The 14,478-nt window shown below is 41.2% G+C and overlaps 1 protein-coding gene across 1 annotated transcript in view; it reads right to left on the bottom strand.

The window, feature by feature from the left end:
- Window positions 1–7,333: 7,333 nt before the first annotated feature.
- The window catches only part of SCML4 (Scm polycomb group protein like 4), a 108,547-nt gene continuing 101,402 nt past the window's right edge, over window positions 7,334–14,478 (bottom strand). Inside the window, exons 7-8 of the mRNA XM_024202602.2 lie at window positions 13,818–13,963; window positions 7,334–10,272 (exon numbers count right to left, since the gene is read on the bottom strand). Coding sequence (XP_024058370.2) covers window positions 10,147–10,272; window positions 13,818–13,963 — 272 coding nt within the window. The 3' untranslated portion in view covers window positions 7,334–10,146. The remainder of the gene's footprint in view (window positions 10,273–13,817; window positions 13,964–14,478) is intronic.

Below are 14,478 nucleotides of genomic sequence, written 5' to 3'. Positions count from 1 at the left end.
TGACCTTGCTTAGTAGTGGACACCTATGTGCTGGCCCTCACATACTATAAAGGAAACAATAAACACTGTGGGACCCAGTATAGTCATGAGAACAGATCTCGATCCATACCTGATTCATCCCTATGATTTCCAAAGAACAATGTATGATGTGATCTATTATTCTATATTTTGTAATGGTAGCCTAGAAATAATAAGCATTTAAACAACTTTAACTTAAAAGTCCAGGCAAAAGGGAATGTTAGTAGGCAGCAGAGACAGACAGAAGTTAGAGAAAAAACTTGTGTTCACCATGTGTAAATTTGCTGAGACTTTTAATGAGGTATAGATTGCAAATAATAATTAACTAGACACCTGAAAAGCTCCCTCAGAAAGTCCCTTTGATGCTGGCACATTAAAGCAGAGGAACATTTTGCAGACAAGATAATGAGGAGGTTAGGGGGGAAAAAGAGATTCCAATCCAAAAATATCAGCAGGTGGTAACCTTAGTCAGAAGAAAACTTGTACTGGAATCTTCTGTGAACAAATGAGTCCACTTTGTGTTCTCTTTCCTGAAAGGAGTGGAAGGAGAAAAGGGTCTGGAAAAGGAGAAGAGAAAAGCAGAGAAAAGGGAAGGGGCGGGATAGACGAAAAGCAGTCAGGAGAGAGAGTACGGAGAGGCAGGAAGATGGTAGGGGTGGGTAAGGAAAAAAAGAGAGGTTGCTGCGGGAAGAAGGATGGGAAGGGGAAGGCAGAGGAAGGGGAATTGTAGCGAGCTAGAACTGGAGGGAAAGAGGAAGAGAGGTCAAGAGAGAGATGCTGAGGAAGGGAAAAGAGAAGGGAGATGCCGAGAGGAATGAGTAAAGAAAGAGATAGGATAGTGGGGAAGGAGGGGGCAGAGGAAGAATAAGAGAAGGACTAAGGAAGATGCAAGAGATGCTTGTGTGAGGAGCAGGTTAGATGTGGACAACATAAGGAGAAAGGGCAGACTAATGAGATGGAAGATTGTTTTGTGGTCTAGCCTAGGCTTCGGGAGACCTACAAATTCCTGGCTCTGCCAAAGTTCAAGCTTCATGAAATTCTAATTGAAAATGGTGATACCGTTTTGCCCAGCTCACAGAATGGCGAATGCTTTTCAAAGATTCAAATTTTTGATTTAAAAAAAAGTCACAAAAATATTTTCAAAAACTTTTCATTAAAGTTTTCCCATGTTTTTCAGCCAGCTTCAGCCACAGGCTTCCTGTGTGACCTTAGACAGGTCACTTTCTTTCTGTGCCTCCATTCCCCATGTGCAACAAGGGAGGAAGAATAAGCACACTTGCCTTTCTCCTGACCTTTGCCTATCTGGTCTAATTAGGTTGTAAACACTTCAGAGCAGGGACAGTCTCTTAGTATGTTTATGGACAGGGCCTAACATAATGGACTCTCAATCTCTAAATGCTACTGTAATAGAAATTATTATTGTTGTTAATAATAATAGCTGGCTAACACACCTCTCTAGTAAACAAGAGATCCTGGGTTTGAACATCATTAGCACCAACGGGTGGAGGGTCAGGTTCTGCTTTCAGTTACACTGGTGTAAATGTGGAGTAACTCCACTGAATTTACAGCAGTGGAATTGAGAGATTGGAATCCAGTCTGGCTTCTTACAGGGACATGGACTGGATGAGCCAATAGCTCTTTTCTGCCCTTCACTTCTAGGATTGCAAAGTGCATAGATGAATCATAGGCAGTGGGTTTTGTGTGATAGAGGAATAGTGCACTAATGGTTTGGATCTTGATTTTCTGCTCTGTGGTGTAAAAAATGCACACAGGCTCCCCGTCACAGACTCTAGATTCCTAACTTCTGCCAGTCACATTTTACAGTAGAACCACAGAGTTACGACCACCAGAGTTACGAATTGACCAGTCAGCCACACACCTCATTTGTAACCAGAAGTATGCAATCAGGCAGCAGCAGAGACTAAAAAACAAAACAAAACCAAAAAAAAAAAAAGAGGCAGATACAGCACAGCACTGTGTTAAATGTAAACTACTAAAAAAATAAAGGGAAAGTTAAAAAAAAAAAAAAGATTTGACAAGATAAGGAAACTGTTTCTGTGCTTGTTTCGTTTAAATTAAGATGGTTAAAAGCAGCATTTTCCTTCTGCACAGTAAAGCTGTATGAAGTCAGTGTTCAGTTGTAACTTTTGAAAGAACAACCATAATGTTTTGTTCAGAGTTACGGACATTTCAGATGAACAACCTCTATTCCCGAGGTGTTCATAACTCTGAGGTTCTACTGTACATGTAATGTACAGAGCCAGAGCCTCAGCTGGTGTAAATCAGTGTAATTCCAATGAAGTCAATGGAGTGATGCCAATATATACCAGCTGAGAATCTGGCGTACAGCATCCAGTAGCATCTGCTCTTTGAACTCTTTGAATTACTGTACCATAAGAAAAGAAGAGTGCTTCTTCCTTAAGTACAACACAAACTGGGATCAAGTTTGTAAGGACACTCCAAGGTACTACAGCACATTAGAAATGCCATGGAGAAGAGAGATTAGATTTGACAGATAGGGTACGTCCAGACTTCCCGCCGTATCGGCGGGTAGCGATCGATTTATCGGGGATGGATATATCGCGTCTCGTTAAGACACGATATATATATCCCCAAACGCACTCCCCGTCGACTCCGGAACTCCACCGGAGCGAGTGGTGATAGCGGAGTCGACGGGGGAGCCGTCGATCCCGCGCCGTGAGGACGGGAGGTAAGTCGGAGTAAGATATGTCGACTTCAGCTACGGTATTCCCGTAGCTGAAGTTGCATATCTTACATCGACACCCCCCCAGTGTAGACCAGGCCAGAGTCATTTTGTTCCACTGAAACTCAGGTGTGCTGATCAATTCTCAACACTGCCATTACAGCAAATACGCAGGGTCAGAAAACACATTACGCATCAGGCAACCATCAAAGTAAGGAATACAATTAAACATCAGTCTTTTGCTGATTTAGATTCACCAAAGTTCAGAAGTTCTCTCTCTCACCCTGCCTTACTTCTGAGTGCAAAGACGGTGACAGTTGCATAGCAATTACATTCTAAAATGTCCTTACTATTATTTCCCTTTGTCTGCAGCCCTTTACCGATTCCTGTTCTTTTATAAAGTACTTATAATGAGGAACTTGCGGCCTGTATTTTTATCTTTAAAAGAGAAGGGCACCATGATCTCTGCCTTTAACAATAACAATGAAAACTCTGAGTTACAAAGAAACTCTGATACGTTCAGGAAAGATTCTATACACGTCTGGAAGTAGGCCACAGACGACAAGGGGGCCCCAGGAAATCACAGAACTTCCTCCTCTTTGAAACCTGCTCTTCTCAGCTTCTGAGCCCTGCTTTTATTTTACTCACTTCACCGCCTGCCTACATAACCAGGCCAGCCTAGCTAAGCCACACACATGCCCATCATCCTTCTCCTGACCAGTCTCAAGCACTGTTCTTGGCAGTTCTCCAGAAACCAAGAAGAGAAAGACTCTTCAATAGCAGGTGGACTCTTTCCTATTGTCCCATCTGGCCTTATTATTTTAGTATGACACCATCCAAGAGACTGATGCATTTGAAGCACTATCGAGTGCCATTACTATTAAAGTGGCTGAATGTAATGGGCCACTTAGATTGGTTTTAAACAGTTTTGTTTTTAAATTCCACTAAGGGTCTGATCCCAGAGTGCTTATGCTGGGAAAACTCCCAGTGGAGTCATGTATAAATCAATGGGAGATTTTGCTTGGTTCCATATTTAAAAGCTCTGTATGTAGAATTTAATTTGCCTTTCAAAACTGAGAACTCATCAAACATCCATGTGCACGTAACAGCCTTATGGAACGTTTCCTTCCGGCATGGGTCTGAAAGGCTCCTACACAGATTCTGGTAGGCAGGGGGTTAATACCTCCCCCTCTCACATTGCCACCCAACCTGCACTTTGCTGACAAAAATGGGTGGATTAGCAAAGCTCCCTATTGGAATACTAATAGGCTTCCTTAGCAACCGGAAATGATTCCCTGGGCAGCAGAGTATATAAACCAGCAGGGAAGGAGTTGTATGGGAGAGGGGCTGGAGTAGGTTGGTGGGCTTTTGTTATTTCTTAGTAGATCAAGGGAGGATGAAATAGGCCTTGTTAGGTTCTGCTTACTTTAGAACTTGGCTGAAGCTAGCCCTGCTTTCTGGGCCAAGCTCTGGTCCCACTGAAGTCAACAGTGAAACTTACACTGGCCTCAGTAGGATCAAGATTCTTTATTTAGTCATGGATAAGGGAAACATTTTACTTGGGACTGCCGCTGAGAAAAGTCGTCTGTGTTTCAGTCTGAGTCTTAAAGTGCCAACATATTTTACTAGAACATTTCTTTTTAAAATAAACTGTCTTCCTCTACTGCTTAACCTCAGACTGAAAGCCCATTGCTTAAACTGCAAGTAACATAACCCGCCACTTACACTTATGCTGAATCCAGTCCTGTTGAAAACACTACACACGCAGTGACTTATCTCCAATGCATCATGTGAACTCACCCATCCGTTCAGAGCCAAGCACCTGGTAGTTCAGAGACTGGGAACAAAGAGACACATCCTCTAAATTAAGTTTTTTATAGTTCTAATTTTGAGTGGATGGAATTTGCTCAAGCTGCGTAGTGTCAGAATAAGAGCTCTATCTTACTAGAGTCTATCACGTTGGGGAAGTATATGTGATAATACCACTGCAACCACAAAAGAATTTACAACAGGAAGCATCACAGCTGTTTCTTATTAGCATTAGTACAAATTACACAAAGCAAATGGTTAGCAGACATGTTTCCATAATATTGAACTCATGGCAATGAATAAAAGTGATTCTTTTTCAAGTACAATTTTAGATTTCCAAGAGAAACCATTTCCAATTGTCCATGAAGGGAGTGTGGATTAGGAAGCAGCATGTAACTATTGCAAGCACTCAAAGGAAGTGTCCGCTGTGATTTGCTAGCATTTTCTGGCAAAGCTGTAGAGATTTAGAACCATATTTTGTGGGTATGGATTTTCCCATTTCTGCAACCCTGTTTGACCTACTGCAATATTATAAAAAGTGTGACACGTTTTGTGTTCTTGTGCTGCATTCTGGAACCCTTGCACTAAGGTTTGCTTTTGGAAAAGAACACAAGTCTCCTCCACTTTTCCCTCAAAAGGCTTATTGTGAGTTGTTTTCCTAATAGTCCCAAGTCCTTTGATACAGAAGAAGCCTGTGCCAACAGAGCGTTCTCATAACATTGACTCCAAAGGGGAGATTGGAGAAAACAGAGAAAACTCCATGTCTAGAAACAGACTCAGTGTACAGAACTGAACACTTCACTGTGGCTTACAAACAATACACAGTAATCCTCTGGACTGGAACACTAGAGGCAAGAGTCTCGTCTCTGTTCCACTCGTTTCACACCAGTATAACTATGGACTTGAATAGACTCCCACCTGATTTAGGGCTGGAGTAAAGCCCATTGGGACTCTTTTCTAATGACATCAGTGGGCTTGTGATCAGAAGTAGTGTGAGCAGAGAACAGGGCTGCCGGGTGTCACCCATTTGGCTTGCACCCACACCTCTGATATCCCTCTCACCCATTTGGCAGCCCGGCTGAATCCTCACACATCCAGCTGGGCTGCAGGGATGACCTGCCGTAGCTCCACCACCTACTGGGGGTTGCTAGGGCACTTGCTCTGCAGTTAATCTCACTGCCTCTCCACTCACTGCTCCCCCGTTGCATCTGAGCAGGAGCATTCCAAAGGCCAAATCAAATTCCTCTCCAGACATATCTTTGTGAGCTAAGGATCAACCTTCCCAGTTGTATCCCAGTCTAGAGAGGGAAATGACATCCCCCGTCCTACTTCAATGCAAATATTGCTGCTCGACCACTGGCAGGTACATCTCTGTCTTTCAGATCAGAACAACTAAAGATACAAGCATGGTTATGGGGTGAGGGTGGGGGAAACAATTCTCATTTACAACCAATTGACATTGTTCTAGCAGCACAAAGGGGGTTTATACCAGGTTATGCCCGAGAGCTTTAAAGGAGTGCTTTACAAATGAGAATCAGGCCCTGCCAGTCAAACCTTTCAATCTAAAGCCCATAATCTCTTTTCTAAAGCCATTTTCAACCTCCCATTTGTTAACGGTGCAAACTGAGCTGGACTATTGCGTTTGTTACTGCAAACAGTCTTTCTAAATCAAAAGTCCAGTCAGTATTTTCCCAATCTTTTACTACTACTAATGTTCTATTTGTTTCCCGCCCCCCATGTCGTTCCCCCTTTTTTAAAAACATATGACAGCGTCTTTTTAAGACAGCTCACTCCCATGGGAATTCAGTGTATGGTTTGGGGGCAGTATATGGCTCTCAGCAATGCTTTTGCCACAGCCTGTTTCAAGAGTACCTTTATGCATTGATCATGCTGAGTGAGACTGATAGTTCTGCAGAGGCAGCAGCTCCCCTTGCTGCCACATAAGAGGGTCCCAGGTTCAAAAGCAGGCTCAGCTCAAGTGGAGGCTGACAGCACTGGATTGCCATGGGGCAATTTATGGAGCTAACCTAACCCTTGCTCTGGAGAGAGGCATTTGTCAGTGAGGGAGAAGATGCCATGACAGCAGCAGTGGTCAGTGAGAAGGAAAAATGAATGAGCTGTGTCAACAGAATAGGTCGAATTGATCAGCCATTTTAAAAAAGGTCAGTAGCAGGTACATTTGGGGGATAGGCTGTTTTAATTACAGCTAAAGAACTCACTCGCAGCTTTCCCCAAAATTCTTAGACTATGCCTACATTTGTTTACAAAAGGGAATATTCATAAAATGTTGAAATTTCTTGTAGCAAATGTCTTTTGATCCAGCTATGATTCTTTAAAAGTAGAAAACAGACCCACATAATTGCTTTTGAGGATACAGACATGCATTCACCTCTCAGAACGGTTCAAAAATAGAACTTGATTGGCTACAGTCTGAAGTGAAAGCCATGAACGGAACAAGAAGCAAAGTAATTTGTACCAACAATATCTAAAAAGGCATCTGATTTGGAAACGAATGACATGTATGTTCTGACTCTTTAGTGCTTGTTCAGAGGAAGTGTCCTGACCGGTTTTACATAGCAGAACTATTTAACTACCATCTTTTACAAGACTTGTGAGGGGAAAAATTAGTTATAATTGCAATATTGCTACAATAATGCTTTCCCCCTAATTGCCTTTAATTTCAAAACAAACAAAAAGGAGGTTTTTTTTGCTATATGTTGTACTTCTATGCAATACAATCAATGAAAACAAAACACCAAGGACAAAACATTAAACATCCTGACTTCAACAGTCTGTCATATTTAAAAGTTTAATATAAAAAAAATAGCACCATTGACTGTATATACAAGATTCATACAACGGTGTATGAAAATTCTTCCAGCACATTGGATGTAAAAATATCATTGTTGCTAACTAATTTATATATGTTGTTAGTATTGTCTCAGGCTTCTGATTGCTATTCAATTTTAATGGCTAAAAGAGGGGAAGGGAGAGGAAAGAAAGTATGTTAGGAGTAGAGCTGTGAGGAACCAGAACTTCTGTTCTGTGGGAAACTCCAGTATTTGAAACTTAGAGATTTTATGCAAAATGAAATTTAAAAAAAAATTGTTTGGGTCAATCGAAACATTTCATTCAAATTTGACTTTCTACATAATATACAATCAAATACATTTTCAAATGACAAAGTTGTTTTGAGAACAAAAACCCAAAAATGTTCCCTCCCAAGAATGTCAAAAGTGAAGTGTTTCAATAATGGTGAAATGTTTGTTTCAGGGAGGTTTCCAAAACAAAATTTTCTCAAAATCAGCAGGTTCCCATGGAAAGTTTAGATTTTGAGGAAACGGCATTTTGCAATGGAAAAAAACATTCCACTGGAAAATTTTTTACCTGCTCTCGTTTGGAGTTAGCTATATTACAGTGAAGTGAGTTTTTGGATGGAAGGAACTAAAATCAGAGAGGTTTTTTTTTTTTTTTTTTTAAATAAGAAAGATGGGCTACACTGAAGAACATGTAAGAAAACTAGATTGTCCTAGGATTTGCTGAGCATGACATTACAGATATATCAAGGTCTTTACACTCTTTTGGGCTGACTTTAAAAGCAGGTCAAATAAGTAACATTATTGTAAGTAAAAGACTCAACTTTCAAAAATGCAACGGTGAACAATGAACTGTATAACCGTCATGTTGGTGTGAAAACATTTATGTCCCTGGCACACATCTGGCTGATCAGATTTTCATTCTGTGCAACTGGACATAAAGCAATGCAGCTCAGTTTAAAGTTCTAATAGTCAGTATGTTTAGATATTAGTATATTTTATACTTAGTATTATAGGAATTTCATTTAACACATTTATTCAGGTGTTCATTTCAAAGGCATTTCAGTGTGCATACAGGACTTGTTGAAAACTGGTCAGTCATTTGCGGATCTAATGCTGCAAACATATAAGCACCTAAGTAACTTTACTCATGTGAATAACCCCAGTGAGTTCTATTAAACTACTCATGGGATTAAAGTTATTCACATTCATATGTGTTTTCAGGAACAGGCCCTGAATTTGTACCTTTTTGTAGCAGGTTTATTCTAATGTTGCACATAAAAATGAGTTTTATTCTGCAAGACATTTTTGGTAACATTTTATTCTACATGAACAGAATTGGATGGTACTGTCTTATCACTGCCATGTAGAGGTTCAGGAATCCATTCTCTGAGACAGGTTGAGCCTGGCTATCACACAGCCCTATCTCAAAGAGTTGCTAAAAAATCTGGATACTCATTTAAAGAGAATGCTGTTTAAGCTGAACGGGTGGAGGTATCCTTTTGATAAATCTCATTTTTAAAGAAGAAAATAAGAGCATATCCAACCCATAAGTAATCTACTATTTTTTAAAAATATACTCGTCCTGGCATGGCTACATAAGATGTGGACAATCATCTTTTTTTTGGTTCTTTTATGGTGCAGAAGGACATTTTGAATACACTTAAGTCCTAAAGCTCAACACCTCTGCATATGTGCTGAACGTTAACAAGATTACCCACAATGGCAGCTTCAGTCAGGAAATTAATCTAGAAAAATCTACCTTTTAGATCCAACACAGTTGCAAATGTACAGTGTGCGTTGTGTTTTCAACTTCTTTTTGGAGAACATTTCCACTGTATTCTTTTGCTTTTTTAAAGAGTGCCACAAAATATATGGCACACAGGCATGGCTCAAGGAAGGAGGCAGACTGCTGAGAACGCCAGATGCTCTGGGAGCTATCCAACCACTCTTTGACTTAACGAGACGCAGTGTGTTGTGGCATCCTATCAGGAACGCTTTCTGCGTTTGGTTTTTCTAAACGGTGAACTAGTTGTCCGTGAGCAGTGAAGGGTCGATCATGCTAGGAGCTGCAGGTCTTAATTTGTGTGTATACTAGACTAAAATCAAGGTGGGTCAATCACACCCTATAGAAAGCCACCATGTCATCAGCAGCTAAAGCCTGGAGTTTATTAGGATTTTTTCCCTCTAGTGGGAAAACAAGGTACTTCAGTCTTCAGAAAAACTTTTTTTTTTTTAACTAAAGAATTTCAAGTTTTCCAGATAGTGCAAGACGTGGGGTAGTGCCCATAAGACAACAAAAGCTGACCAAACAATGGGCATTAATCGGACCTTTTCCAGGCCTTTTATCTCATAATGCTCTTGTTCTTGGGTCTGCATTATAACCACACCCCAGACGTTGGAAAGTTACTAATTATGCCCCAGAGGCTGACAGGTGGCTAATGAGTGACTCTTCTATAGTCTCTCATCAATCCTCAGCATGTATCAAAGCTGTATTTGTTTCCAATTTCCCACTTCTGATTACAAAAATAGGACTTACTATAATCATAATAACAATATTAATGATATAAAATAATTATTGTAATTATATACTTTTTGGCAAATTATTAACACAGAACAGCCAAAAGACCCCATTGGATTAAAAAAAGGTGAAGATGCACAAGTATTAAAAAAGACAAAGTCTTCGTTAAAAAAGAGAGAAAAACAATTCACAAGTTGATGTATTTCTGTAAGGCAACATGTTACCTTTAGTCTGCTATCTCGGATTATGTTGAGATTGGGTCACTGTTCAAGGAAATGTCAGAACTTTGCTTGCTTGAGTTTATCGATGTGGTAACAAAGTTTCAATGCCGGTCCCAATTTCAGCCCCAAGTATTTCATGATCATGTCACTTTTCAGCAACAACAAAGCATTGCCATCAATCTCCTGTTTAAAAAAAAAAAGAGAGAGAAAATCAAGATGTATAATCTGTGACCAGTGCTGAAAAAGTAAGAGAGCAGGCATTCCATTGCAGCTAAGACAACTTCCAGCTGCATCTTCAAATGGCTTCATTCAGAGTAGAGCTGGCGGAAATTTTGTCAATTTTAAAGTTTCATCAAAGTCCATTGAAATTAAAAAGTGCCATATCAGTGCTAAGTATTAGCATGACTTCCATACATTGCATTGTTTCTGTTTGATGGCCAGATTTTGTCTATGTGATCCATGTTATACTAATGAAGCATTACTATGGATCTTAATTTGCATGGACCATTATTGTGCTTAATGCTGATACACAGTACGATCACTTTCTGATTCACTCAATCAGCAGTTGATGGTCAATTTACACTCCCTACCCCACCCCCCATATTGGAAACCACTTTCTCCTTATCTCTTGTTCCTATCATTTTAGGAAGGTAAGATAAAGGAAGAATCAATGTTGCATTCAAATATAGATACAACAAACATGGGCATAGCATAAAGAAAAACAAACTTCTGGAGCTTAGAATAACGTAAAATAAAATACGTATTTTATTTTACGTTATTCTAAGCTCCAGAAGTTTGTTTTTCTGGCGAAGTTTGTTTTCTCCAGAAGTTTGTTTTTCAAGCGATTAGAGTGAATTCGGATTTTTCAAAATGTTAATGAGGGTCTTTTTTCCCCTTTAACATTATTAGTATGTAAGGGTTAGAATTAAATTACATGACAAGAGTGTGCCAGAGGGAGCATTAATATTTAATTAAATATCCTGCAATAGCTATGTCCCTCTGAAGAAAAAGTATGTTTGCTTCATTTCTCTTTATTAATACTGTGTCAGCGCTTATAAAAATATACTGCAGAATTCTATAGTAGCGATCTAAAACTCTGCAATAGCGCTATTAGAAGATGCAGGACCAGATCCTTAGCTGGTGTAAATCACTGAAGCCAAGGGAGTGAGGTTGACTTACACTAGTTGAGGTCTGGCCTACAGTAATTTGGATCATTACTGTAGACTACTGGAGTGTTTTTATAAGGGATTGGGAGCAAGAAACGACACAGGTTTCTCAAGTACATTTGGAGTTAGTGAGCAGCTTCCAGCTGCAATAGGAAAGTATTATTGTATTAAGGCTTGTTTCTGCAAACACTTATTCCCGAGCATATTTCTCAGCAGGGTGAGTAGTCCCTAAAGGGGCACGAACCCCGTGGGGTTGATTCACTAGGACTATCCAGAATAGCTGGCGCTATACTCAGTAATGAAGGGTTGCAGGATCAGGCCGCTAGTGAATAAAAAGATTAAAACAGCAAAATGAGACCTTGCCTCCCACTTCAGAAGCTAGAAATGCAGGCGTCCCCTCCCAGTAAGGTCACCCTCTCCAAGCACTGTTGAGTGGTAAGGTAACTGGAACAAAGCTAAAATAATCAATATGAAGAAGGTCTAGAAACCGATATGTGCTCACAATTACAATATCCGTCACTGGAAGAGGCAGGTTATAATTCTGAATGAACAGGTTTAATTACCTTAAACATAAAAGTTTTAGTCTCCTTCACATATGCATTTGCCAATTACTGACCATAATTAAACTATCAGAGCGTTGCATTGCTTTGCTCCCTCTTGGTTTGATTTTGCTACTTGTTAATTCTCCATGTATTCCTCCCTCATGTACTATCCCCCGCAAATTCACGCTCTCTCTCTCTCTGCTGGGTACCACTTTTGCTCCTTTCTTCTTGCTGAGAGGTCATTGCAAAATGGCTCACACTCATTGCCAGAAGTGCTACTGCGAGAGAGGTGTGCAGCTGATGGTCTCACACCAGTTCTGCCCCCTTCAGTGACCCTATCAATTATGGGCTAGATTCCTCTCAGCCTGGACCCTGTTGCAGTGGCTCTAGATGCAGAAACTCTCCGTGGGAGATGCTGCAGCGCAGAAAACAGCCCGGGAGGTTGGGGGATTTGCGGATTCAGTGCACACCCTCAGTAGCCACTTTTGACAGAGTTACTGCAGAATCTTGGCCACAAGCAAGAGCTGCCTTCCTACATGGGAAAAACACAAGGGAGGGCTGTGACGGTACCATGCAATGCCCTCCCTGTTGTGGAGACAGGGGAGTAGACTGGCTCCGGGGGATTATCTCTCGCTACAGCTGTTTAGGTGAATTTGGCACAGTAAGTGTAAGTCAATCCCCAATCCCTGATGGTCACTTTAAATATAACAGGGCAAGTACTGTCCTCATTTCCTTGTCCCACTTTCTCCTTATTGTACCTCCCTGCTACAATGGTGGTGTCATGACTAAGATTAGTTGATTGCTAAAGCAATGATTTTAGGTGCTTGTTGGGCCTGTCAATGACATTAAGTGCTTCAAAGTAAATTATGCTTCATAGAAAGATTTAACACACAGGAAGATATGGCTAAGGTTAATGGACTAATCACTTGTCTCTCCCCTCTGGGGTCTCCATACTAATCCAGCTTAGATTAGAAGGTTGGAAAATTGCAGGGGTATATATATTTTCAAAGGCCTAATTGAACTGAGTTGTGCAGTAGCCTCACCAAAGCTCTCAGACCTATTGCATATTTTACAATGAAACTGTCTCTAAGTATATACAACAGGTGCTAGGTGCTTTCCAATGGACGATGTGGAAATTTTAGTGCCCATTTAGCTGGGTCTCTTTTGTCACAAATACTGTAGGACTATGGCACCACATAGAATCCTACAGCGTAGTCCACCGAGAGACTGTTGTGTCAATGCACCAGGCTCCATGCTGTATAAGACAAGATAATGTCAGAATCTGCCACTTATGCAATAACAAAACAAAAAACGCCCTGGCGCTTTTGTACTAGGGAGACTTGTAACTTCCTAAACGCTCTTCTTTCTGGGACAGGGTGAGGGGGTGAGGAATAGCAGGGAAGGTCTACTAATGTTTCTGGGATCCTCCCTCACATTCACACCCACTTCCCCTGATTTGCATCCCCCGCCCCAGACTCAAAACCTTTTGTCAAGGCAACTTTCTTTCAACCCGCAGATGGCTAAACTGTGTTGTCTACATTGCTGGTTTATACCATGGTTTTGTCAAATGGTTTATAGGAAAGCCATGCCCTGTCTGTAATGGTCAAGGAAACTAAGTTAGCTCCTTACTGGCCTGAACTTCATTTAAACACAGTGCTGGAGCTAATTAAGATATGGCCTTAAACTCCCAGCCCAGGGGATTAGCTATAGAATGACGGAAGGCATTGCTTCCCTCCAGGGGTTGAGAGAGCAATTCCTCCACACATTACTCTCAGTCTCTGCTGGCACGAATCACCTGGTTGGACCTAGAAGTTCTTTTAATTTAGAGTTAAATTCCAACATTTAGATGTTAAGATCAGCCGTGTCTTGTAAGCCACTGAGCACCAGCAATTCCCTCTGCAGCCAATGGGCGTTGAGGATGCTCATTGCCTCACAAGATAAGGCTCTCACTTGGTAAAGTCAATGACCTGTAGACTTAGCCCAAATAGCCTGGTTACACCATGGACTGCCTCCTACGTACATGTTTTCTGAAAAGCTCCACGTGTGGACCTAATGCATGAGGGTCTGCATCCTTCACAAACCAAACCACGTCATCGACAGTCCAGGTCGAAGGGTTCTTGCTTGATGGCCGAGTTGTATCTTGTCTTTCCGGCGAAGGACTTGAGGCTATCGATATAAAAAGCCCATAACAGCATGTTACAACTTAATACCAGTTAACATGTTTTGAGAGCACTCTGGAGTAGGGCAGCCTTGCGTGGTTGCTACAGTGTTGGAGTTTGGGCTGGTGTGTGTGTGTTGGGGGGAGGTATTTGACTGCTTACTAGGAGACTCGATCCCAGCTGGTGAATTGTGTTAAAAATGAAGAAATACTCAGTCTCCTGCTGGGGATGGAAAAAATGTACCAGCTGCCACGCTCTTAACAGAGCAGCCACTGCTGTCTGATCTGCAGGCAGCAGGGATATTGGCTCAAGAAGGCACTGCTCTCCCACCTGGAGATAAAACACCACAGCGCTAAACAAAGGAATTAGCCATCCAGTGCAAAGGCTGGAGGATGAAATGGGGATTTAGCAAATTGTTTGCTCTTAGCGTTCAGATATTTTGACTTATCCTGCAGCTTAAAAGAGCATTTCCATTTGATATCCTCCTAATCTCGGGCTCTCACGAAGCTGAAGGTCCCCAGC

The sequence above is a fragment of the Terrapene carolina genome, unplaced genomic scaffold, assembly GCF_002925995.2.
Source record: "Terrapene carolina triunguis isolate 2854851 unplaced genomic scaffold, T_m_triunguis-2.0 Scaffold42, whole genome shotgun sequence".
NCBI classification, from domain to species: domain Eukaryota; kingdom Metazoa; phylum Chordata; order Testudines; family Emydidae; genus Terrapene; species Terrapene triunguis.
This window is presented reverse-complemented; position numbering and strand designations above follow the sequence as displayed.